The 23,932-nt window shown below is 39.9% G+C and overlaps 2 protein-coding genes across 3 annotated transcripts; one reads left to right on the forward strand and one right to left on the reverse strand.

Annotated features, from left to right (window-relative positions):
- The first annotated feature begins 16,347 nt into the window (after nucleotides 1-16,347).
- On the forward strand, nucleotides 16,348-18,324 carry LOC149390112 (alpha/beta-Hydrolases superfamily protein). 2 transcript variants are annotated; one of them, XM_089620335.1, is made up of 7 exons: nucleotides 16,348-16,461; nucleotides 16,541-16,713; nucleotides 16,832-16,884; nucleotides 16,976-17,099; nucleotides 17,167-17,289; nucleotides 17,358-17,457; nucleotides 17,593-18,324. In XM_089620335.1, the coding sequence occupies exons 1-7, from the start codon at nucleotides 16,375-16,377 to the stop codon at nucleotides 17,776-17,778; spliced, it is 846 nt and encodes a 281-aa protein (XP_089476461.1). In that variant the 5' UTR covers nucleotides 16,348-16,374; the 3' UTR covers nucleotides 17,779-18,324. The 2 variants fall into 2 exon arrangements, with proteins under 2 accessions (XP_089476461.1, XP_089476462.1); XM_089620336.1 differs by having other exon boundaries at nucleotides 16,976-17,090; nucleotides 17,593-18,320.
- A 1,511-nt stretch (nucleotides 18,325-19,835) lies between these two features.
- LOC149390113 (upstream activation factor subunit UAF30-like) lies at nucleotides 19,836-20,819 on the reverse strand. The gene is made up of 2 exons (XM_089619554.1): nucleotides 20,437-20,819; nucleotides 19,836-20,182 (listed from the first exon to the last, which is right to left on the reverse strand). Exons 1-2 carry the CDS (start codon nucleotides 20,647-20,649, stop codon nucleotides 20,057-20,059), a joined length of 339 nt encoding a protein of 112 aa, XP_089475680.1. The 5' UTR covers nucleotides 20,650-20,819; the 3' UTR covers nucleotides 19,836-20,056.
- Nucleotides 20,820-23,932: the final 3,113 nt, after the last annotated feature.

The following is a 23,932-nucleotide window of genomic DNA, read 5'->3' on the forward strand; positions in this document are numbered from 1 at the left end:
GATTAAATACCTCGGGCGGTTCGATCCAAGGCCGGACCAATGATCGCACCCGGGCCAAAAGTGTGAACTCGGAAGTCTCGAGCTAGGTTTTCTCCGATCAACCCGCCTCTCAGAAGAGGGAATGGGTGAGGAGGAGGAGTACCTGTGCCTTTGTGGTGTAGGCTGCCTACATACCCGTGTGTGTGGGATCAGGTCAGAACGTAGTTCAGGGCGTGTGTGACGCAGCGTGAGGCGCGGAGCCTTGATGGAGAAGCGTGCTCGACGAAGGAGACGGTGCGCGGAGGAATCCTCGGCGACGTCTCAGAACTTCAGAGATCGCGTACGCGTCTAGCGTGTTAGACGCGTTAAGGGACTCTAGTTGAGAACCCTAGGGGCGTGCCTTGACACTAGAGGGCGTTCGATCAGAGGGAGCGACGTCCGGGAGTCCCCGAGAGTGCTTCAGAACCTCTGAGAACGAGAGAGACTTGTGGGAGTGCTTCAGGCCAAAGTTGTCATCAAAAGAAGCAAAGGAGATCGAGAATTCGAGCGTATCGATAAGAGAAAATTGGATTGCTTCCCCCTCAATGAGAGGGGGTTTTTATAGGTGTTTGAGGGCCTTGAGAAGGTCCTTCATCGTCCATGTGGGACTAGGGGCGCGCATCTCTTCAAGTGGAGGCGCACAAGGAGTAGCGACGCACCACGCGCGGCGCGCGGCGCGACCTTGCCCGGGCGTGGCGCAGCGAGCGCGGCGCGCGCTGGGCTGTGTCTTCGTGGGCTTTTCGCGACCGTCGTTCTACCGGGCTCGTCAAGCCATCTTGGGCTTCGCATCCCGGGTTTGTGACACGAATGTACATATTCGACGGGTGGGATTCGACTCGAGGAGACTGACTCAAGGCTCGACTCGAGGCTCGACTCGAGGAGATTGAATCAAGGCTCGACTCGAGGAGCGAGGCTCGACTAGAGGAGACTGACTCAAGGCTCGACTCGAGGAGCGAGGATCGACTCGAGGAGACTGAATCAAAGCTCGACTCGAGGAGCGAGGCTCGACTCGAGGAGACTGACTCAAAGCTTGACTCGAGGAGTGAGGCTCGACTCGAGGATACTGACTCAAGGCTCGACTCGAGGAGACTGAATCAAGTCTCGACTCGAGGGGCGAGGCTCGACTCAAGGAACAGGTTCAAGTCTCAACTCGAGGGGCTAGGCTCGACTCAAGGAATTGAGGATTTGGCGCGAGGGCTCGCCGGTTGACTCGTGATGGAAGGCTCGCCGCTCTTCAGGACCTCCGGCCTGACCATCGGCCCTTTGACTGACGTGCCTTCTCGGCGTCTCGGGTTTTCTAAAAACGACCGACAACAGCTAGATTTTTGGAAAAGAAATCAGGTAACTAATTAAATAAGAGAGAGAATAATAATGGTTGATATATTCTCTTTCTATTAAATAAGGAAATAAGATATTGCGCTTTATTCTCTCTCATAATTAATTTTCTTATGTCTAAGAGAATAATAATGGTAGAGATATTCTCTCCAATAAATAAGGAAATAATATATTGTACACATTATTCTCATATATCTAGAGGCGCGGGGCCTGGGGAGTGTGCTCGTTAAAGGAGACGCAGCGCTGAGTTTTCCCCAAGTGATGTCTCGACTCTAGGATTGAGTTACCCGAGAGAGAATGTGTGTTTTCTCTCTTTTGGGGGTGTGGGAGACTCTCAGTCGAGAGTTTCTGGTCGTGGCAGGCGTGCAGGACGCGTAGGCGATTTTCTGTCGAAAATGGTGGACACGTCTAGTGTGCTAGACGTGTAGGGGATTTTCAGTGGAAAATCCTGGAAGCGCGCTTGGGCTCTAGATTAAGCGTTCGATCAGAAGAAGTGGCGCTCGGGAGTCCCCGCGAGCGTTTCAGAATCTCTGAGAGCGAGAAATCTTTCAGAAGGTGCTTCAGGCCAAAGATGGCATCTAAAGAAGCAGAGAGAAGAGTAGTATTTTCAAAGGAATGAATGTGTGTGAATACCCCTCACTGGGGGTATTTATATTAGTTGAGGAGGCCTAAGAGCCTTGTACTTCGTCCATGTGGGACTTGAGAGCGTGCTCCGCCAAGAAGAGGAGCGCAGCGCGCGCACGACGCGAGCGTGCTAGGTTGCGACGCGCCGTGTGCTATGCGTGCGCTCTCCTTGAGAGGCGTGCGGCTCGCTGCGCGTGCGCGCGCGTACTTTCCTTAAGGGGCGCACGGCGCTCGGCCTATCTTGTCGGCCGTTTGTGAGCCGTAGTGATCTTTGATGATCCGACCCGTTGGGCCTTCAAGGCTAGGGATTTCATGCAAGTCGCGTGAATATAACAGTCTCTACTCAAGGAATTAGGGTCGACACGAGGACTCGTTATTTGACTCGTGGACACGAAATTCTACGCGAGGAGTTATCTCGACTCGAGGAGGACGACTCGACTTGAGGAGAAAGGCTCGACTCGAGGAGGACGAATCGACTCGAGGAGCTCAAAGTTTGACACGAGAACTTGTCAGTCGACTCGTGGCAGAAGTCTTGTCACTCTTTAGGACCTCCGACCTGACAATCGGCCCCTTGAGTTACGTGTCTTCTCGATGTTTCGGGTTTTCCAAAAACGACCGACAACATTAGCCCTCCAAGTTCGTCGCTCGGGAGGCTCCGGGCGGTGAACTTTTAGTTTTTTTAGCAGGGTGTTTGAGAAAATTTATTTCCCAGAGCTTCGCCGTCGTGAAGCCTTTGTGATTACAAAGAATGTTCTCACAATTGCACGTGCTCTCTCTCGCTTTTCTGTCTCTCTCGACACGAGTGTGTGATCAACACGTGGAGGAGGATCCAAGCGGATAGGAGGCGCAACTCGACGTGGGCGAGGCGGACGTGATTGCATCCAACGCTCTATCCCCGAAGCAAGGAAACGTGCGCACGTAAGCAGGCAGGCGCGTGTGAGAAGGCGGACTGCTGTGTCGCGGCTTGTTGATCTTTACGCAGAGTCCCGCCCAAGTCTTTCTTCGATGGCGTCTTGTTTGATGATATCTTCAAGCCGGAGTCCGTGGATCTCGATGATGACTAGCAGGGGCAGAAATTTTCTAATTGTGGCATGTTAGAGGAAGATCATGGCGTCCGTCTCGGCCAGCTTGGAAGGCGACTGCACTTTTGCATTTCCCAAAGACGTGCTCATTCCGAGGACTCGGAGACGGAGGTTAATGCTGCGGGCCGATGCTTCGGATCCACTATGTGATTCTGAACAGGACCTATTGGTGAAGTACTAAGATGTGAAGATGTCATGAGTAACTTTGTGAAGATCTCATAGATATAGAATTCATGTTATGCAATATATATCACCTCATGCTTTGTTCCTTGGAATGTGAATAAATGAACTGGTCATTGTGCAAATTGAGTCATGACTCTTTTGGATGAATCAATGTGACTTGTTAGCTCCTCGTCAATACATTGTTTCTAACTTATTCACAAGCGACAAAGGAGTTGAGGAAATAACAGCTAGAAGGGTAAAATGGTAATTTTATAAATCTCATCTAGCTGATGATATTCATGAAGAGTAAACATAGATAATATTCAGTGGATCCACTCATCAAAATTAAGTTGAATTCTTGAGTAGAAAATAAATTCATTTGAACCGAGAGATTCTCAGTGCCAACTTTTTAGTGGAGTCAGTTGACATTAAGCTAAACTTGGAAAAAATTTGTGAACTTTTGAGTCCAAGTATGTTAGCTCAAACTTTGTTCATTTGGATCCATGAGATCACTATCACAAGTCATTTCGAGTAAGATTAGTTAAACTAGAAGATAAGTCAAAACAAGAACTAGACAAGTTTTACGAAAATTTTCTAAAGGGTATTTTTGTCTTTTTGGACATGTGATGAAATGAATGTCAATAAATAATTTTTTTGACATTTTCCTATGATGACAATGAGTTGATCCACACAGCCAAGTTCATGAATTTGGGCCTTGAGGATTAATTTCATTTCATAGAATTTTACTTGAAGATTCTTAATGGGCTTTCTTATGTTGTCATGAACAAATGAAGAAACATCTAGAAGCTCCTTCTAGAAGCATTTTGTTGTCAATGGTGCCCACAAGAAGAGTTGTAATCTTTATTTTGTACATTTGATGTAATAAAGTCTCATGAAGACTCTTGCTTGTAATTGCCTATTCATTCATTAATAAAGTTGAAACGTTCATTCATTCTTTCTTTGTTTGAAGCTTTATGATAAAACCTTAGTCTTTTAGTCCATAAACAAACTTAACAACTTACGAAGAGACAAATGTAGATTTGCATGAACAAACTCTTCGTAGTTTGCTTAAAACGATATATTCGCAATCTAAGGGTCAAAGGACTATTGACCTCAGTATGATTGTTAGAAGAATCTATGATGTCTGGTTATGAGGCATTCAGAGTTGGAGACTCTATAGTTCTTCTAGGTATCTTCCGAAGGTACTGAATTGACCAGTGCACTTCTAGAGACAAGATAAGAACAAACCATTTAACCTCTTATGTCTCGAAGTCACTATGTATGAATTGCATCATGCTTACCTCAATCCTGAAATGAGACATGCCATTTCACACCTTAGTATTCTCATTTGAGAAAGTCAGAGTTTGGACTCACTATGTGATTCCGAACAGGGCCTATTGGTGAAGTACTAAGTTGTGAGTATGTCATGAGTAACTTTGTGAAGTTCTCATAGATATGGAATTCATGTACAAGATTGCTGAAATGCAATGTATGTCACCTCATGCTTTGTTCCTTGGAGTGTGAATAAATGAACTGGCCAGTGTCCAAATTGAGTCCTGACTCTTTTGGATGAAACAATGTGACTTGTTAGCTCCTCGTCAATACATTGTTTCTAACTTATTCACAAGCGACAAAGGAGTTGAGGAAATAACAGCTAGAAGGGTAAAATGGTAATTTAGTAAATCCCGACTAGCTGATGACATTCATGAAGGGTAAACATAGATAATATTCAGTGGAGCTCATCATAATTAGGTCTAATTCTTGAGTAGAAAATAAATTCATTTGAACCGAGAGATTTTCAATGTCAACTCTTTAGTGGAGTCAGTTGGCATTAAGCTAAACTTGGAAAAGGTTTGTAAACTTTTGAGTCCAAGTGTTTAGCTCAAGCTTTGTTCATTTGGGTCCATGAGGTCACTGTCACGAATCACATCGATAGGAATAGTTAAACTGGAAGCTAAGTCAAAACAAGAACGAAAATTGTCAAGAGGGTATTTTTGTCTTTTGAGACAAAGGATGAAATGAATGTCAATAAATTTTTTGACAAGTTCATTTGATGACTTAATATCACTCGGCCATGACTTGATCATTGGGCCTCGTGAATTAATTTCATTTCATAAGAGTTTTATTGAAAATTCTTAATGGGCCTTTTTCATGTTCTCATGAATAAATGAAGAAGCTTCTAGAAGCTCCTTCTAGAGACATGTTGGGGCGCCTACCCTATAGAGAAATAGGAGAGTTTATTTTGTGCATAAATGTGTTTAGATACTTGCCAAAAGAAAAAGAGGAAACAAATTTGCATATGCATGCATAAGGGAATCGGCCATGTTGAGAGAAAAGGCAAGCCATGAACAAAATTGGAAACAAATCAAGGCTTCTAGAAGCCTTGTGTTGGCCGAGTGTCTCAAAGGGAAAAAGAGGAAATTGGCTCATGAATATGTGATATTCTATAGAAGAGGAAACTACCTTATTGAAGGTGAGACCTCTCCTATAAATAGGAGCCTCATTTCCTCACAATTCATTCATCCAAGTTTAAGAGATTTGAGAGACTCTCTCTCTAGAACTTGTGGCCGAAAATCCTCTCTCTCTCTCTAGTTTATTTTCGATTTTTTCTTGTCTTGGCACCTAGGTCCTCACTCGACCTAGTGTTTAGCTCTGCGACTTCAAGACTTGTTCTTAAGTCGTAGTGTTTAAAAGTGCCCACTCACTAATTCCTTTATTTCGAGTGATTTAGTGATAGAAACTTTCGTGGTTGCTCGAGGTGCCGAGGAAAGGAAGAGAGACGTGCTGCAAGGGGAGACGAGCGTTGCAAACTTTCCAAAAGCTTCTTCAAAGTTCAAGCTTCAAGAAAGGTTAGTAAACTCTTAGCTCATATTGATTTTTAATTACATGTACTTGCTTCTTTGTCTAGGTTAGTAAAAACTGTTTTTACTTGAAAAGAAATTTTTTAAAATTCCGCCGCTTCCCGAAGCGTTTAATCTTTTTCTTAAACCCTAGATCAATTCCAACAAATGGTATCAGAGCTATGGTCAAAGATTAGCATGTACATGTTTTTAAAAATATGAGCTTGAAAATCGTTTTCGAAAGTTTACTAATTTTGTGACAAGTTAGAATTGTAATCTTAGATTTTTTTTTTTAATTTATTGCTCTTGCCTTTAAATTAAAAACCATGTTGATTTTCTATGATTTTGGGATGTTTTTAAAACACATTAGAATCAGTTCTAAAATTTTTTAATTTTTTATATTGAAAAACGTGTTTTAAAGGTTTGAGAAATTTCGGTAAATTTTGTGACTAGTTACCTTGTCTTTCTAGTTTCTTTTATTTACCGTATTCGTTTTTATGCTTGTTGTTATTTCTTTTATATCATGTTATTACCTTGCTAATAAAACACAAATAAAAGCTTTAACAACCTTCATAAAACATTCCGTTACACTCGATTCTTTTTCGCACCTAAAAAGGACCAAGCTTTAATTATTTCTTTTTCTTCGAGCTGGAGTAAACCCGCATGAAAAGTGGCATAACTCTCTACTCAGAAATCGAAATTTAATTATTCTTGAATCAAATTAAATCTCTGTCTGTCCTCTGTCCAATGCCACCGGTTTCGGCTCAAAAGGACATCGGAGCCGCCAGATATGGCGATTTTACTCCAAGGTGCGCGGCTGTCTGAAACTCCAGTTTTTTAGAAATCCGGATTTTCAAACCCCACTACCATGAGTTATAGAACTCTAATGAGAAAATTTTCTTGAGAAAAAATATTTTTCATATGATTATAAACATGATATGTAAGATTAAAAGTTTTGATTTTTGAAAGATTAATTGAAATTGAATTTTTACAAAACTAGTTTGAATTTTGAAAAACCGTTTTCACTTTCAAACTTGAAAATATTTTGTCATCCAAATCAAATAAGTTTTCAAAATGTTTTCAAAACTATATCTATATCACATATGTTCAAAATCTATATGCTCTTGAAAATTTAAGTGGGAGGTCTCTTTGTAGACAAGCCGAAAAATAAAAAGATGTGTAATCTCAAACTTTCAAGTGTTCGAGTGAGTTGAAGTTCACACTTCCCTCATGCACTTTCCCGAAATAGAAAATAGGAAAAGATCGAGTATGTACCTTGTGCCTTTATGCACTAATACTACTCTGAACATGTCGATCTAGGATTCTCTTCTAGTTGTCCGCTCTGTCGCTCTCTAACTAGGAAATTTGTTTCCGACTTATAAGAGTCGATGAACCAACTCCAAAAACTAAGTGGGAGGGTTATACTTGTTGTTTGTAACCCACGATCCCCAACACTAATGAAAGAAGCAATTAACGTGGGACTAAGAGCCGCTCTTGCGACCCTCACTTAAATGGGAGTACTCCAAGGCGTTATTGCTTCGATCATTGCTCAATGAGCTACGTCCGAGAGTGAGACGATGATGGCAAGGCCTCCCCTTGGGGGATTGTTTTTCAAAGTTGATCTTTTGGACTAAGTGGTTGGTTGCACACTTAGGCTCAATCCCTAGTAATCCTCCCTTGAGGCTCTGCGAAAGGATGTGAGTGATCAAACCAATTTAAAAGGTGGCTAGTCAAAATAGATGTATTGACATCTTGACTTAGCATTAATGATGTGTCATTTACTTATAAAAGGAGATTTTTTGTGGCCTTCTCTTGAGGGAGTAAATTATCGTTTGGTTTATAACACCTTTGGATTTTATAAAAGTCTTAATAAAACTTAAATCCTAAACCGAAGACTAATCATAAACTTGTTTCAACTTATATAGGCAATATGTCTCTCAACCATCTCTCAATCTTTTTTTCCTCGATCAAACTCGAAAACAAAAACTACGTAGATTCGAAGCGTAACCTCGACATAGTCCTTACTGGCGACAAGCACAAATGGGTTCTCACCACCCCCTGTCCTCAAACGAATGATGATTCGACGCAAGAGGAGAAAGACGCCCTGGCGGCCTGGCTTCGATCCGATGAGATTGCGAGATGCTATAATTTGGCATCGATGAACAATGTGTTGCAACAACAACATCGTGATTACGAAACTGCCACCGATATGCTCTACAATCTCCATGAGATGTTTGGAGGGCAAGGACGTCAAGCTAGGCAACAAGCGGTCCGACAATTCATGAACTGCCGTATGAAGGCTAGAACTCCCGTTAGAGATCATATGATGCTGATCATTAGCTATCTCAACGAGATGGAGATCCTTGGATCTGAGATTGATGGGGAGACTAAAATAGATATGATCTTGGAAACTCTCCCCGAAACCTTTGATACCTTCAAGTTGAATTATTCCATGAACAAGCTAGAGTACACTGTTACCGAGCTCATGAAGGAACTTCAAACCGCTGAGGCACTCACTAAGAAAAAGAGGGCTCAAGGAGAAGTACATGCTACTGCCTCCACCTCTAGATCTAAGAAGAGACCTCGCAATGCCGAGAAGAAGAACCAACCTAAGGTTCAAACGAAGAAGAAGGCGCCAAAGGTTCCGAAGGTGGACAAGTCTAAAGACAAGTGCCACCACTGCAATGAGCCTGGTCACTGGCGTAGGAACTGTCCTGCCTACCTCAAAACCAAAGTAAAAGGTATTGTACTTGTTACTGAAGCTTGTTTAGTAGCTGATAATGTATCATCGTGGATTATTGACTCCGCTGCTACTAACCATATTTGCTGCTCCTTGACTGGTTTTAGGAAAAGCAAAAGCTTAGAGGATGGCGACTTCTGCTTCAAATGGGGTGATGGGAGCGTGGTGTCTGCGAAGGCTGTGGGATCCGTGACGCTATCTTTTGAAGATCGAACTTTAAATTTGAATAATGTTTATTATGTTCCTTCCTTTGGGAAAAACCTAATATCTGTTGCTCAACTTTTCGAGCAAAATTATTGTTTAAAGTTTATAATGAATGGAATTCGTATTTCTTTTTCTAATTCTTTCGTCACTGATGCATGTATGAAGAATGGTCTTTTTTACATCTATCCCACTCAACCTTCTCTTTTAGACACCGAAATAGATAACGATCTAATTAGGGAGCCAAAGAGGATCAAACTTTCTGAATCCTCCGATCTAACAAAATCAACATACCTATGGCACTTAAGACTTGGTCATATCAGTCTAGATAGGATTAAGAGACTTGTGAGGGACGGTCCACTCCAAGCCTCTGCAATGGGTTCACTACCTACTTGTGAATCCTGCATAGAAGGAAAAATGACTAAGCGACCTTTCTCCGATAAGGGTCGAAGAGCCACTGAGTTGCTGGAACTAATACATTCTGATGTATGTGGTCCGCTCAACCAACAGGCACGTGGAGGATATGAATACTTCGTTACCTTCACCGATGATTACTCGCGATATGGGTTTGTCTATTTGCTTAAACACAAATCCGAGACCTTTAACGTATTTAAGGTCTTTAGGTCTTTAGTGGAAAAGCAAACTGGCAAAGTGATCAAAACCCTTCGATCTAATCGAGGTGGTGAGTATATGTCTGGAGAGTTCGATGACTTTCTTAAAGAAGAAGGTATCGCTTCTCAGCTTACCGCACCTGGCACACCTCAACAAAACGGAGTGTCAGAGAGAAGAAACCGAACTCTTATGGAGATGGTTAGATCAATGATGAGTTACTCATCACTCCCGCTTTCCTTTTGGGGATATGCCCTTGAAACAGCCGCCTATATTCTGAACCAAGTTCCGTCCAAAACGGTTCCTGGTACTCCTTATGAACGATGGACTGGCCGTAAAGTGAATCTTGGCCGCATCCGAATTTGGGGTTGCCCTGCACACGTGCTGAGGCAAAAGACTAGCAAGTTGGCTAGTAGGTCAGAATTGTGCCTGTTTGTGGGATATCTAAAGGAAACCAAAGGTTTTACTTTCTATAGTCCCGAGGACGATAAGACTTTCGTTAGCACGAATGCTCGTTTCCTTGAGGAGGACTTTATGAAGGATGCAAAACCTAGAAGCAAAATTGTGCTTGAAGAAAAGTTGGGTGAGGAAGCTTCTACCTCATCTGTAAGAACTGTTCTTACCCCAACTGAAACACAACCTAACTCATTAGAATATCGTCAAGTAATACTTAGACGTAGTGGGAGGGCTACTCAAAAGCCTGACAGGTACATGTCTTATGGAGACTCTCTTGTAGCCGTCTCTGACATGGATGATCATGTTTCCTATAGCCAAGCGATGGCTTGTTCTGAATCAAACCTTTGGCTTGACACCATGAAAGTTGAAATGCACTCGATGTATGTCAACAATGTCTGGAAACTTGTAGACCTTCCTGAAACGATTAAACCCGTAGGGTGTAAGTGGATATACAAGAAGAAAATGGGTCCTGATGGGAACGTCGAGACGTTCAAAGCACGACTTGTGGCGAAGGGTTATACCCAACAAGAAGGGATTGACTATGAAGAAACCTTCTCGCCAGTCGCGATGCTTAAATCCATCCGCATACTCCTATCCATAGCTGCAGCTCTCGACTATGAGATCTGGCAAATGGATGTCAAGACAGCCTTTCTGAATAGCAATCTTGACGAGCGCATTTACATGGCTCAACCAGACAGTTTCGTGGATAAAGGTCAAGAGACCAAGGTTTGTGAGTTGCTTAAATCCATTTATGGACTAAAGCAAGCATCTAGGTCATGGAATATTAGATTCGATGAAACTGTAAAGAGCTTCGGCTTTGAACAGTCAATAGATGAGCCTTGTGTTTACAAGTTAATACAAGAAGGCAAAGTTGTGTTTCTGGTGCTATATGTCGATGATATACTACTCATTGGTAATGACGTGGGTAAGTTATCTGAGGTTAAGGTCTGGCTGGCAAAGCAATTTGATATGAAGGATCTAGGAGAAGCCGCGTACATTCTGGGGATCCAAATCTTTCGAGATAGGAAAAACCGGACCCTGTCGCTCTCTCAAGCATCTTATATTGATAAGGTAATGGATCGCTTCTCGATGCAAGACTCCAAGAAGGGCCAAACACCCTTTAGGCATGGAGTTTCACTCTCTAAGGACCAGTCTCCCAAGACTGCACAAGAGATTGAAGACATGAGGAAAATTCCTTACGCCTCTGCCGTAGGAAGCCTCATGTATGCCATGCTTTGCACTAGACCTGATATATGTTTCTCCGTTGGCGTAGTTAGCCGTTTCCAATCCAACCCTGGACCCGAGCACTGGATTGCTGTTAAGCATGTTCTTAAGTATCTTCGAAGAACTAGGAACTTGATGCTTACATACTCAGGTACTGACCTGACTATGACGGGATATACCGACTCCGATTTTCAAGCGGATAAGGATTCCAGGAAATCCACTTCGGGATCTGTGTTCATCCTTAATGGTGGAGCTGTTGTGTGGAGAAGTATTAAGCAATCTTGCATTGCTGACTCCACAATGGAAGCAGAATATGTGGCTGCTTGTGAAGCATCCAAAGAGGCTGTATGGCTTAGAAAATATCTTAAGTATTTGGAAGTTGTTCCAAACGTCGACGAGCCCATGACCCTTTATTGTGATAATAGTGGGGTTGTCGCTAACTCAAAGGAACCTAGAAGTCATAAGCGCTCTAAGCATATTGAGAGGAAATACCATTTGATTCGAGAGATCGTGCAGCGCGGAGACGTGGAAGTGAAGAAGATCTCAACGGTGGACAACCTCGCAGATCCATTCACCAAGGCCCTAGCGAACAAGGTCTTCGACCAACATCGTGAGGGATTAGGCATGAAAGACTACACACATCTTCTTTGAGTCAAGTGGGAGTTTGTTGTCAATGGTGCCCACAAGAAGAGTTGTAATCTTTATTTTGTACATTTGATGTAATAAAGTCTCATGAAGACTCTTGCTTGTAATTGCCTATTCATTCATTAATAAAGTTGAAACGTTCATTCATTCATTCTTTGTTTGAAGCTTTATGATAAAACCTTAGTCTTTTAGTCCATAAACAAACTTAACAACTTACGAAGAGACAAATGTAGATTTGCATGAACAAACTCTTCGTAGTTTGCTTAAAACGATATATTCGCAATCTAAGGGTCAAAGGACTATTGACCTCAGTATGATTGTTAGAAGAATCTATGATGTCTGGTTATGAGGCATTCAGAGTTGGAGACTCTATAGTTCTTCTAGGTATCTTCCGAAGGTACTGAATTGACCAGTGCACTTCTAGAGACAAGATAAGAACAAACCATTTAACCTCTTATGTCTCGAAGTCACTATGTATGAATTGCATCATGCTTACCTTAATCCTGAAATGAGACATGTCATTTCACACCTTAGTATTCTCATTTGAGAAAGTCAGAGTTCGGACTCACTATGTGATTCCGAACAGGGCCTATTGGTGAAGTACTAAGTTGTGAGTATGTCATGAGTAACTTTGTGAAGTTCTCATAGATATGGAATTCATGTACAAGATTGCTGAAATGCAATGTATGTCACCTCATGCTTTGTTCCTTGGAGTGTGAATAAATGAACTGGCCAGTGTCCAAATTGAGTCCTGACTCTTTTGGATGAAACAATGTGACTTGTTAGCTCCTCGTCAATACATTGTTTCTAACTTATTCACAAGCGACAAAGGAGTTGAGGAAATATCAGCTAGAAGTGTAAAATGGTAATTTAGTAAATCCCGACTAGCTGATGACATTCATGAAGGGTAAACATAGATAATATTCAGTGGATCCGCTCATCATAATTAGGTCGAATTCTTGAGTAGAAAATAAATTCATTTGAACCGAGAGATTATCAATGTCAACTCTTTAGTGGAGTCAGTTGGCATTAAGCTAAACTTGGAAAAGGTTTGTGAACTTTTGAGTCCAAGTGTTTAGCTCAAGCTTTGTTCATTTGGGTCCATGAGGTCACTGTCACGAATCACATCGATAGGAATAGTTAAACTGGAAGCTAAGTCAAAACAAGAACGAAAATTGTCAAGAGGGTATTTTTGTCTTTTGAGACAAAGGATGAAATGAATGTCAATAAATTTTTTGACAAGTTCATTTGATGACTTAATATCACTCGGCCATGACTTGATCATTGGGCCTCGTGAATTAATTTCATTTCATAAGAGTTTTATTGAAAATTCTTAATGGGCCTTTTTCATGTTCTCATGAATAAATGAAGAAGTTTCTAGAAGCTCCTTCTAGAGACATGTTGGGGCGCCTACCCTATAGAGAAATAGGAGAGTTTATTTTGTGCATAAATGTGTTTAGATACTTGCCAAAAGAAAAAGAGGAAACAAATTTGCATATGCATGCATAAGGGAATCGGCCATGTTGAGAGAAAAGGCAAGCCATGAACAAAATTGGAAACAAATCAAGGCTTCTAGAAGCCTTGTGTTGGCCGAGTGTCTCAAAGGGAAAAAGAGGAAATTGGCTCATGAATATGTGATATTCTATAGAAGAGGAAACTACCTTATTGAAGGTGAGACCTCTCCTATAAATAGGAGCCTCATTTCCTCACAATTCATTCATCCAAGTTTAAGAGATTTGAGAGACTCTCTCTCTAGAACTTGTGGCCGAAAATCCTCTCTCTCTCTAGTTTATTTTCGATTTTTTCTTGTCTTGGCACCTAGGTCCTCACTCGACCTAGTGTTTAGCTCTGCGACTTCAAGACTTGTTCTTAAGTCGTAGTGTTTAAAAGTGCCCACTCACTAATTCCTTTATTTCGAGTGATTTAGTGATAGAAACTTTCGTGGTTGCTCGAGGTGCCGATGAAAGGAAGAGAGACGTGCTGCAAGGGGAGACGAGCGTTGCAAACTTTCCAAAAGCTTCTTCAAAGTTCAAGCTTCAAGAAAGGTTAGTAAACTCTTAGCTCATATTGATTTTTAATTACATGTACTTGCTTCTTTGTCTAGGTTAGTAAAAACTGTTTTTACTTGAAAATAAATTTTTTAAAATTCCGCCGCTTCCCGAAGCGTTTAATCTTTTTCTTAAACCCTATATCAATTCCAACACATTTCACACGTCCAACCCAAGGAGAAAAGGGGGGATTATTTTGTGTATTGATGTATGAAGATACTTGTCAAAAGAAAAAGAGCAAACAAATTTCCTCTACATGGGAAGAAGGATTTCGGCCAACCAAGAGAGAGTAAAAGAGGAAACAAATCCAAGGGCTTCTAGAAGCTTGCCTTGGCCGTGTGACATAAGAGAGAAAGAGGGAATATTTGCTCATGAATATGTGATATTCTATAGAAGAGGAAACTACATTATTGAAGGTAATCCTTCTCCTATAACTAGAGCCCCCATTCTCATTGTTTCTCATCCCACACAATTTAGAGATTGAGAGCTTCTCTCTCTAGACCTTATGGCCGCCCCTTTCTCTCTCTCTCTCTCTCTCTCTCTCTCTCTCTCTCTCTCTCTCTCTCTCTCTCTCTCTCTCTCTAACTCCTTTCGTTTTTGTTTTGGCACCTAGGTCCACATTTGACCTAGCATTTGTTTTAGCTCTTCGACTCTAAGACTTGTTCTTGATTCGTCGTGTTTAAAAGTGCACACACACTTATTCCTTCTTACCTCGAGTGATTTATGTGATAGAAACTTTCGTGGTTACTCGAGTTCCCGAAGAACGAAGAAAGACGAGCTGCGTGGGGAGACGAGCGATTCAACCTCCATAAGCTTCTCAACGATCAAGCTTCATAAAGGTTAGTAAACGTGTAACCGCTCTTGGATAGTTTTTAATAATAACATGTGCTTGCTCTTTGTCTAGGTTAGTAAAAATCGTTTTACGAGTTTAAAAAAAAAAATTAATTCTCACCGCTTGCTAGAAGCGTTAAATCTTTTCTTAATCCTAGATCAATTCCAACAGGTGTGACCCTATGTAGGGGTAAATTGTATCAATTATTGTAAATACATTTGAATCAACCAATGCTTCAAGTAAATAACTTATAATCCAATGGATTAGCTCTTTTTCGGTAATTGGTGTTTTTGTTAGAGCCTATGAGAAATTGCTTAATTTGCCACTAATTTCATAACATTTTCCCATTTTCCACCAAAACGCTAATTTTTCCTAAAATGCCACCTCTATGTCAACAATGTTGACGTCTAATAGTGAAGGGCAAACATAGATGTCAACATTGTTGACATAGATGGTGGCATTTTGGGAAAAATTAGCATTTTGGTGGAAAGTGGGAAAATGTTATAAAATTGGTGGCAAATTAGGTAATTTCTCTATTTTTTACCGCGGCAGTCTGGGTTCTTGCCATCTCAATGAAACCTATTAACACAAATTTTTATGTGTAAATAGGTGTAGATAATTACATGTAAAACACCTAAACAACAAAAATTGTAATGAAAGTACTATATCGATTTATTTTGAAAATTCTTCAACAAAGATCGCGTGTTTCAACTATTGATTTACCCATATTAACATCATTAGGTAAACATGCACTCATATTTTCCGACGAGTTTTAAAGGATTTCGTATTCAGACTACCAAAGGAACCAAAATCGGTTTAAAAAATATTTACACATCGATTCTGGGCTAATGCACTTATTCCTAACTAGATTTACACAAAATCCCCAAATTTTAGATTTTCATTTTCGTCATTTTATGATATTTAGGATAAAAGACTTGAATCGGTGTTTTGAACAATAGATAATACGAAAAATTCATTACCTATCAACCATGATTTGAATCGATGAACATAATATAGGCCAAATACCAAAAAATCAAAAATAACAACACCCAAATCCTATTTGTATCGATATTCAAATTTCAAAACATAATAAAAACAAAAAATCTATGTTATGTTTACCTGTGATGTATTACCGGCGACTGAAGATGATGGTTGTTCATAAAAATCTACTCGCCGGCGAAAAAAAAAGGATGTCTCCAATCGTCTCGTGCTTCTCCTTTTATTTTTTTTTCTTTTGAAATGTTATGAATTCGAATAGGCAATGCGTGTGGTTTTGGATTCGTTCAATTAATGTCCTCAATTCTCGCACTCTATACCTATTTTATTAGGTTAATTTTTTTTATTTAACATTAAAACAAAACTGGTTTGGCAGGAATGAAATTATGAGTATTTCTGTAAAATTACGCATGTAAATAAAAATACAGTTGCTATTTATATAATATTTACGAAACGTTAGTTATTTAGCAATAACAAATGTTTTAAGTTGACTATTTACGTAATGAATCCATATAATTATGTATGGATGACGAGTGTCATGATTTGAGAGAGAGAGAGAGGAATGGCTTTGGTTTTGTCACAACAACAGATAAAACCCTGCTTCTTATCGTCATCTTCCCCTAACCACAGACCTGCGGTTATTCTTCCGGTTATATATCGATACTCATTTCAATTGTCATCTCTCAAATGTATGTATATTGAGCAGCTTTTTTGAATACATGAATCAGGGATTAGGAAATAACTCGGGTGACTATCAGAAACTTTCGGTGACGTTGAAAGAGAATGGAGTTGAGAGCATCGTTGCTAAAGTGTCGAGGGTTGATTGGCTGCGCAATGCTGCCGGCTTGGTGGACCCCAATTACTGGCGCGGAACCCTCCGTCCCCGCCCCGTCCTCGACTGGTATATTAAGTTATTTATATATATATATATATATATATATATATATTAATATATATATATATATATATATATATGACAATTGATATGCATATCATATGTGTGTGGTGGTGCTTTGTAGGTACTTGAAGAGGGTCGATGAGGCCGTACAAGAGGCCAATGAGCTTGCTCAAGGTTAATTAGGCTGGTTCCACATCTCTCTATAGTATGTGTGACGCTAAATGAAAAAGATAATGATATTTGGCATCTCTGATAAAAATGAAAGGTAGTAGTTTGAGTTTGATTGGGCACTCCGCGGGAGGGTGGTTGGCACGTGTGTACATAGAAGAATTTGGAACATCAAATCTTTCCTTGTTATTGACTCTTGGAACCCCTCACATGTATGTAATGTAAGCTCTTCTTTTTATAATTTTAAAAATTGTAATTTTGTTTGATCATCTGTTTATCATTTTACAGGCCACCGGCGAAGGGGTCAAAGGGGGTGTTTGACCAAACGAGGGGTCTTCTCAACTACGTTCAGCACAATTGCTCAAAGGCTGTTTACACTCCTGAGTTGAAATACGTATGCGTAGCAGGAAGGTAATAGCACCAAGTCCAAACCACCCTTTTTTTCGATTTCTCTTCAGAATTTGTCAGTGCTTGTTCAGATATATAAAAGGAGCACCGTTCTTGGGAAAATCAAGCGACGAAGATGGCGCAACCACCTCCAGCTACCAGGCTCGTTTTGTCGGCCAAGGCTACAAGCAGGTACAACTTCAAATAAATAAATAAATTTTGTAAAACTGTTCCAAGTGCATTTAAGTTTTGACCACATAGAATTCGTTTAATTGAATGACTATCCCTGAAAAGCAATCACATAAAACTTTGATATGGCAATGAAAGGTGTGTGGGAGAGCAGAGGTGTGGGGGGACGGAGTGGTTCCGGAAGAATCGGCTCATCTCGATGGGGCTCTGAACATAAGCCTCGACGGAGTTTATCACTCTCCGGTCGGCTCCGATGATGCTTCTAGGCCTTGGTATGGTTCACCTCCCATTGTGCGCCAATGGATACACCACATTCTCACTTAAAAGTAGTACACTTCCATGGGCTCCTCTGATAAGGTCCGCAGTGCATTACAGCTCATAATAATAACACCACCAACAGTTCAAACATTCACAGCTTTACAAACAGATAGAACAACTGACCGGAATCAGAAACAGATCGGATTCGGTCAGAGCGAAATCCTAGTTTTATAGAACAAAGCAGCCAGCTATTAGGCAAGTCCTAAGGTTTCCAAACAAAGACATATTGTTCTTCTACCATAAATTATATTTATTTATATACGTCTATATTGTTCGAATAGTTATTAATAAAGAGTATTTACTACCAAGTGGATAATTGATTTGTGGCTAATATTTGGGTGGAATCCACTCGTCAGAATTGAATAATTCAAATGTATTATTACTCCTCGTAGCAAGTGACATAAGATCGAATATTTATTTGTCTAAATTAAATGTGTATAATGATTTACTTTGTTTTGTAAAAATGATATTTTGATATTAAAGACGACAAATCATGATGAAAAACAGAGTCGACGACAATCAATGCAGGAAAATTGAAAGGGAAAATATCAAGAGTATCTCTCGTGTTTAATCGAAATGCGAGATTTATCCATTCGATTTCTAGAAATATCAGACATATCCATTCAGTTTAATATAATTGACATATACCTCCCCTAAAAAATACTACAAATATCACAATTTTCGTTTATTTTTTACAAAAAAATAATTTGAATTCCCCAAAATACCCTTAATAGAATAAATATTTATTTACTATTTTATTAAAAAAAAATCTCTCTTTAAAAAAAATCCTTAATCTTTTATAAAGAAATTTTTTGTATATAGAAAAGAAAATAAAAAATTATTTCATTAAAGGTATTTTGGGGAGTTCAATTTTTTTTTTTTTTGTAAAAAGTAAACGAAAATGGTGATTTTTGTTATACAACATATTTGTAAAGGAGATATATGTCAATTATATTAAACTGAAGGAATATGTATGATATTTCTTAAAATTGAAAGTACGAATCGTGCATTTCGATTAAACACAGAGGATACTGTTGATATTTTCCCAAAATTGAAAACAACCAATAAATGCAAATATATCAGTGAGTAAGTGCCAAAGAAGCAAATAAATCTGTTCATAAAAAGCATTTTCAACGACATATTCAAGCATTGTTTAAATTTAATAAAATGGTATTAAAAAGGTCAAAATTTGACTTTTTTTCGTTTCAATCAACATTGATCTAAACTCTTAAAAAAAAGGACTGTTAAGGTTTGCCATAATTCATTTTACTAATGAATAGTTGGGTTTCTTTTCAAGTTGACCTCTAAAGTATAGAAATTTTAGAAATTAGTCTTTAGTGTTTTTCTTTGTTATTGAAAATGATTATTCCATTTGTAATAAAAATAAATAAATTGTTATGGTGTCCTACGTTATAATCATTGATGTATAAATGATAGTTTAGCATAGCATAAGTAAATAATAATGGTTTATAATTATGATAAATTCTAACTTTTTTTATTAAATGATAAATGAATATCCTATTTTGGAACGATTGGACAATTCTAAAGAGGTTATTTTACTTTAGTAGAATTAAAAGAATGATCATATTTAACTTATATCATTTTGAAAAATTGAAATTTTATTATTTTTCTTTTAAAACATTAAAAAAAAATTCTATTTTGATGAAAACTACGCATAAAATGTGGGACATAATTTTTTTTTTTTTTTTTAAAGAATGCTTACATGGGTCAAAACCCAAATTGCTATTACCAAAAGCTAAGGAACGATATGCACATTTACCTTTGAGTTTGAAAGGATATAAATCTTAACACGTGCAACCAAAAGCAACTCGATTTTTCAAAGAATGCTTACATGACATATAGTCGTCTTTGTATAGCTGAAGTTTTTGAGATGTTACATTCTAAGGGAGTGCCAACTTGAAATTTGGAGGTATTGTTAAGTTTATGGCATGGCATGGGTTGTATCTTGTTACCCCAACGCTTGGCGCCACAACAAGAAAATTGATTTGCTTGGTAGGTTCAATTTGCGCATCAACAACAGACCAAAGAGCATGAATATTGAATGAACACCCAATACACGTAATGACTGATTTGAAAAGTGATATCTTCAACAAACAAAAAAAGGAGACGAGAAGATTGAGTGCGCATAGCTTAGATATATAACCCAAAACGCATTACAGCCACGGTTCTACAAAACAAACAAGACAACTAACAAAGGCGAGACGCAGAATGGAACAGCATAACAAAGAGAGGTATTACTATTAGAGTCTAGTACCATATCTATTCAGGCAGTTTTGATGAAGTGAGGGTTCAATAACTTGCCAATCTCCAACATGTTGACCCTCTCTCGCCCTTCGAACAGAGACTTGAGCTTTGGGTCGCAGTTTATCTCCCTCTTATTCCCCGGGTCCTGCAAAAAATGCATAATAGTTCAAATTATAGTTATAAAAAACTCATCTCAAAATTGCTCATCGACATTGTACCTCATCTATGCTATTGATCGATTAAGACAAAACTATTCAAATGAAATTTAGCCAAGTAGCTGCTAACAGTCATTTTTGAAGTTCAAACAGTAAGAGAGTAGAAAACCCTAATGTTCTTGGTTTCTTTTGGGAAATTTTATCATCCGACCGCTACAAAACTAGCAAACGAAGGAAATGAAACCTGGAGGTTGTGGAGCTTGATGTGGGCCCATATTTTCTTGACAACTTCGGGACGAGAGCACTGAGAGACGCCGATGAAGGAGGCCAGCGGTTGGGAGACCTTGACCTCCTTTGTCAATCCTCCGCCGGGTTTGCGCTTCGGTTTCTCCGCCGCCGCCGCGACGGTCTTCGTCGAAGACAACAAAACCCTACACCCTCTCAACAATCGAGACATTTTCGCTTCTTTGGCTTTCTCTCTCTGTCTTAAATCTTAATGTAGAATATAGATCTTCTCTCGTCCCTCACTCTGCACTTTAGTTTTATAGTGTCTCGACTTTCAACTCGTCTCAAACCAAAAGGGTTTTCTTGGTTTTCGATAATTTCCCTCCAATGTCCCCGTCCTTTCTTTCCTCCATTTTGCCCCAAAACCACTCTACCAAAATGACAATAATGTCCTTGATTTATAATACTAACCTACATAATAGCATACAACATAAGCGCCTTTTTAGGATAATTCTAGTAAACACAATGTCCGAATTGTATTATTTTCCAATTAGACCCCTCAAATATAAAAGCAGGTGCAATTCATTTCTCGGTGCACTTGATTTTATTTTTTTTTTTACTATTGAGAACTACTCAAAATGGAAACGTTTAGAGTCGGTCACGATTCAATCTAGGACAAAACTTTATGATTGCACGATCGCCAAACAGTGGTGAAATTCTATAACCTGTCATATTGAAGGGACGACGAACAATCCGTACACGTTGTAGAAGGCTGGACGGTGTGTCTGCATAAAAGGGAGGATGAATGGTTTAAGTGCGACTCATACCCATTTTTTTTGTAGTTTTCTATGATTTATATGTTTTCCATGAGCTATAAGTATTTTGAGGGTAATAGAGCAGTTTTGGGGTGATACGAAGACTTTTTGCAAAGTTTAGAGAAAAAAATAAATACAAAGTCTTCTTCTTCTGCATGATTTTGAGAAATTTGAATTGAAGAATGCTTCAATTTGGATTCCATTTCCATAATTGAATAGAGATTTTTCTTAGCTTTTCAATTCATATTTCTTTGTAAAAAAAATTGGAAAAAAATCAGCACCACAAACAAAATCCATACTAATCTTGTCCCTAAATGACTGTGCTACGCTTAAATTCTAGGAAGTAACCGCACCCCGAATGCGTTGTTGTTGGTCCGTTCCGAACTGCCAAGAATAGAACGATCAAGGCAATTTCCCGGACGTCCAAGCCCGGTATGCCCCCGGTCATCCAGTCCTGGGCGGCAATCCCCGGACGATTGATTTCAAGTTGATCGGACTGATTACAACTGGGGTCGAGCTCGATCACGAATTGAGAGGTGACGAGCTCAACGATATTATTAATGAGAAAAATACAATAATTGAGAATAGAATTGTGATGAATCACGTGCGGCGAAAAGTCTCGATCTTCATATATTTATAGCCGAGGGTGTTACTGCTCTATTGTCGATCTGAAGGACATGTGTTCGGTCTGGAGGACTCTGTGGTGTCACGTGAGTGCTGACTTGAAGTGGAGTGACGAGAAGGCGGGTTGAATATCGTTTCTCCTGGGATGACCGCTTGGTAGGATTGACTCGTCTTAACAGAAAGCTGAGAAGTAATAGGACAAACTGGGACTGGGCCTATGACGAAGTGGACGAGATGGACTTCCAGATTAGATTGATTTTACTTGCCGAGCACAAATTCGTGGGCTTGGGCCCAACTGAAGAATTTATGTGGTGAGGTCGATTCCTACCAGGCGTCTCAATTATCTAGAGACGGAGATGGCGAGCGAGTCAAACTCTCTTCGGGGAACGACTCTTCATCACCATGCGCTTGGGAGTGCAAGAAATATTTTGAACGTCCAGCGGCATTATCGGAGTTTCAAACTACCTTAGAACGCGTGGGTTGTTGAGTGCTCATCTTTTCTCAAGTATGAAAAAATTGAACTTTCATAAGAAAAGAAGAAGATGATTGGAATATATTTCGGGCTATTTGAGTCGGACAGTCCTCCTTCTAGCACCAAAATGTTGTCGCTGCAAATTGAACTATTTAAAGCTTCGGTTGGTTCGATCCAAGGCCGGACCAAGTGGCCGCACCTGAGCCAAATGCGAGATACTCGAAAGTCATGAGTGTCACTCATCTAGCTTAAGAACGTTCTTCGTTTGCCGCAGAGACTTAAGAGTAAGAAGAAGAGAAATTAAGCTTAGAGGGGCGCATAGAAGTTCCTCTATCGCGCGCTCCGATGCTCAGCAGTATTCTGATTGCTATGCTTAAGGTGGGGGCCAATAATCGTTAGTTAATATTTTTGGAGATTAGAGGCTCGATTAGAGGAAATTCTATGTGAACGGTCCTCAGTAGCATTCGAGAACTCTAGAAAGGAGTAGATTGAGAGAATTATGAGTGTGTACCTTGGCCCCAATGAAGAATGGTATTTATAGTGCTTAGGAGGATGTGATGAGCCCTTAGGCGCACGGCCAGGAGCGCGCGGCAAGCCTTACTGCACGCATGCGAAAAGGCTTGTGCGCGCCTTTCAGAGGCAGGCGCGCCGCACCATGCGTTAGGCGCGGCGCGCTTGGTGGATGGAGTCATGCTTGTTGCACGCTAGGTGTTTTTGGAAGAGCACACGAGGAGTCATGCTTGTTGCGCTCACGTGCGCTGAGGCCAAGCCCCTCGTGCGCCGCGCGCTTCTCTTCGTGTGGTGCGTACGTGCGCTCGGCTTCGTGGGCGAGCTCGAGCTTGAATTTGGGCCCGTTGTGAATGAGCTTTGGCTCCTTTTTGGGACTTGATGGGCTCTGTAGTGGCTCGGCTCGTTAAGTCTTCGGATTCAGAATCTGACGCAAGTCGCGTTGAATTTAATGTTTCGTATTTTTTGAGAATGACCGACAACAGTCGCCTGTAGCCCCGAGATCGTCAACCCGAAGATCTTTGGAAAAGAATGTCTCGCAGTTCCTAACTCTTGACATTTCTAGTTCCACGGAGGCAAGGAAGGAGATTTCCCACTCATGACGTGTTAAACCGGACCTCTCCGTGGATGTACGTCGCAAATATTGTGCGATAAAACCCGCATGATCAACACACATTTTTTTAACTTTTTTTTCTTACTCTTTACAATTTTATTTAATTTACTCTTAATTATTTACAAAATTATCCGAAAATTAAAAAAATAGAACATTGTGAAATATTTAAAAATTTGAAATATTCATAGAATTACCGTGAAACAAAATATTTGCTTGATATCCCCTATTTTAGTTTGGAGATCATAGTACATTACTACTAGAGAAATTCAAAAATTAGGGCCACTGTTGTACTAAATTGCTTATTAAAAATTGGTATCTTAATTTGTTTTATCTATCTCATATCTTGACATCTAAAATGTGTGTGTATGCGCGCGCGTGCGCGTGTGTGCGTGTGTGTTTTTTATTTTATATTTTGTATAGAATTTTGAATTTTTGATGCATGTTCAAATTCGTTAAAAACACTAAAATTTCATTTAATCCATTG

The sequence above is a fragment of the Urtica dioica genome, chromosome 7 (assembly GCF_054948205.1).
Source record: "Urtica dioica subsp. dioica isolate 48M chromosome 7, U.dioica_male_clone48M_v1_H2, whole genome shotgun sequence".
Taxonomy (NCBI): domain Eukaryota; kingdom Viridiplantae; phylum Streptophyta; class Magnoliopsida; order Rosales; family Urticaceae; genus Urtica; species Urtica dioica.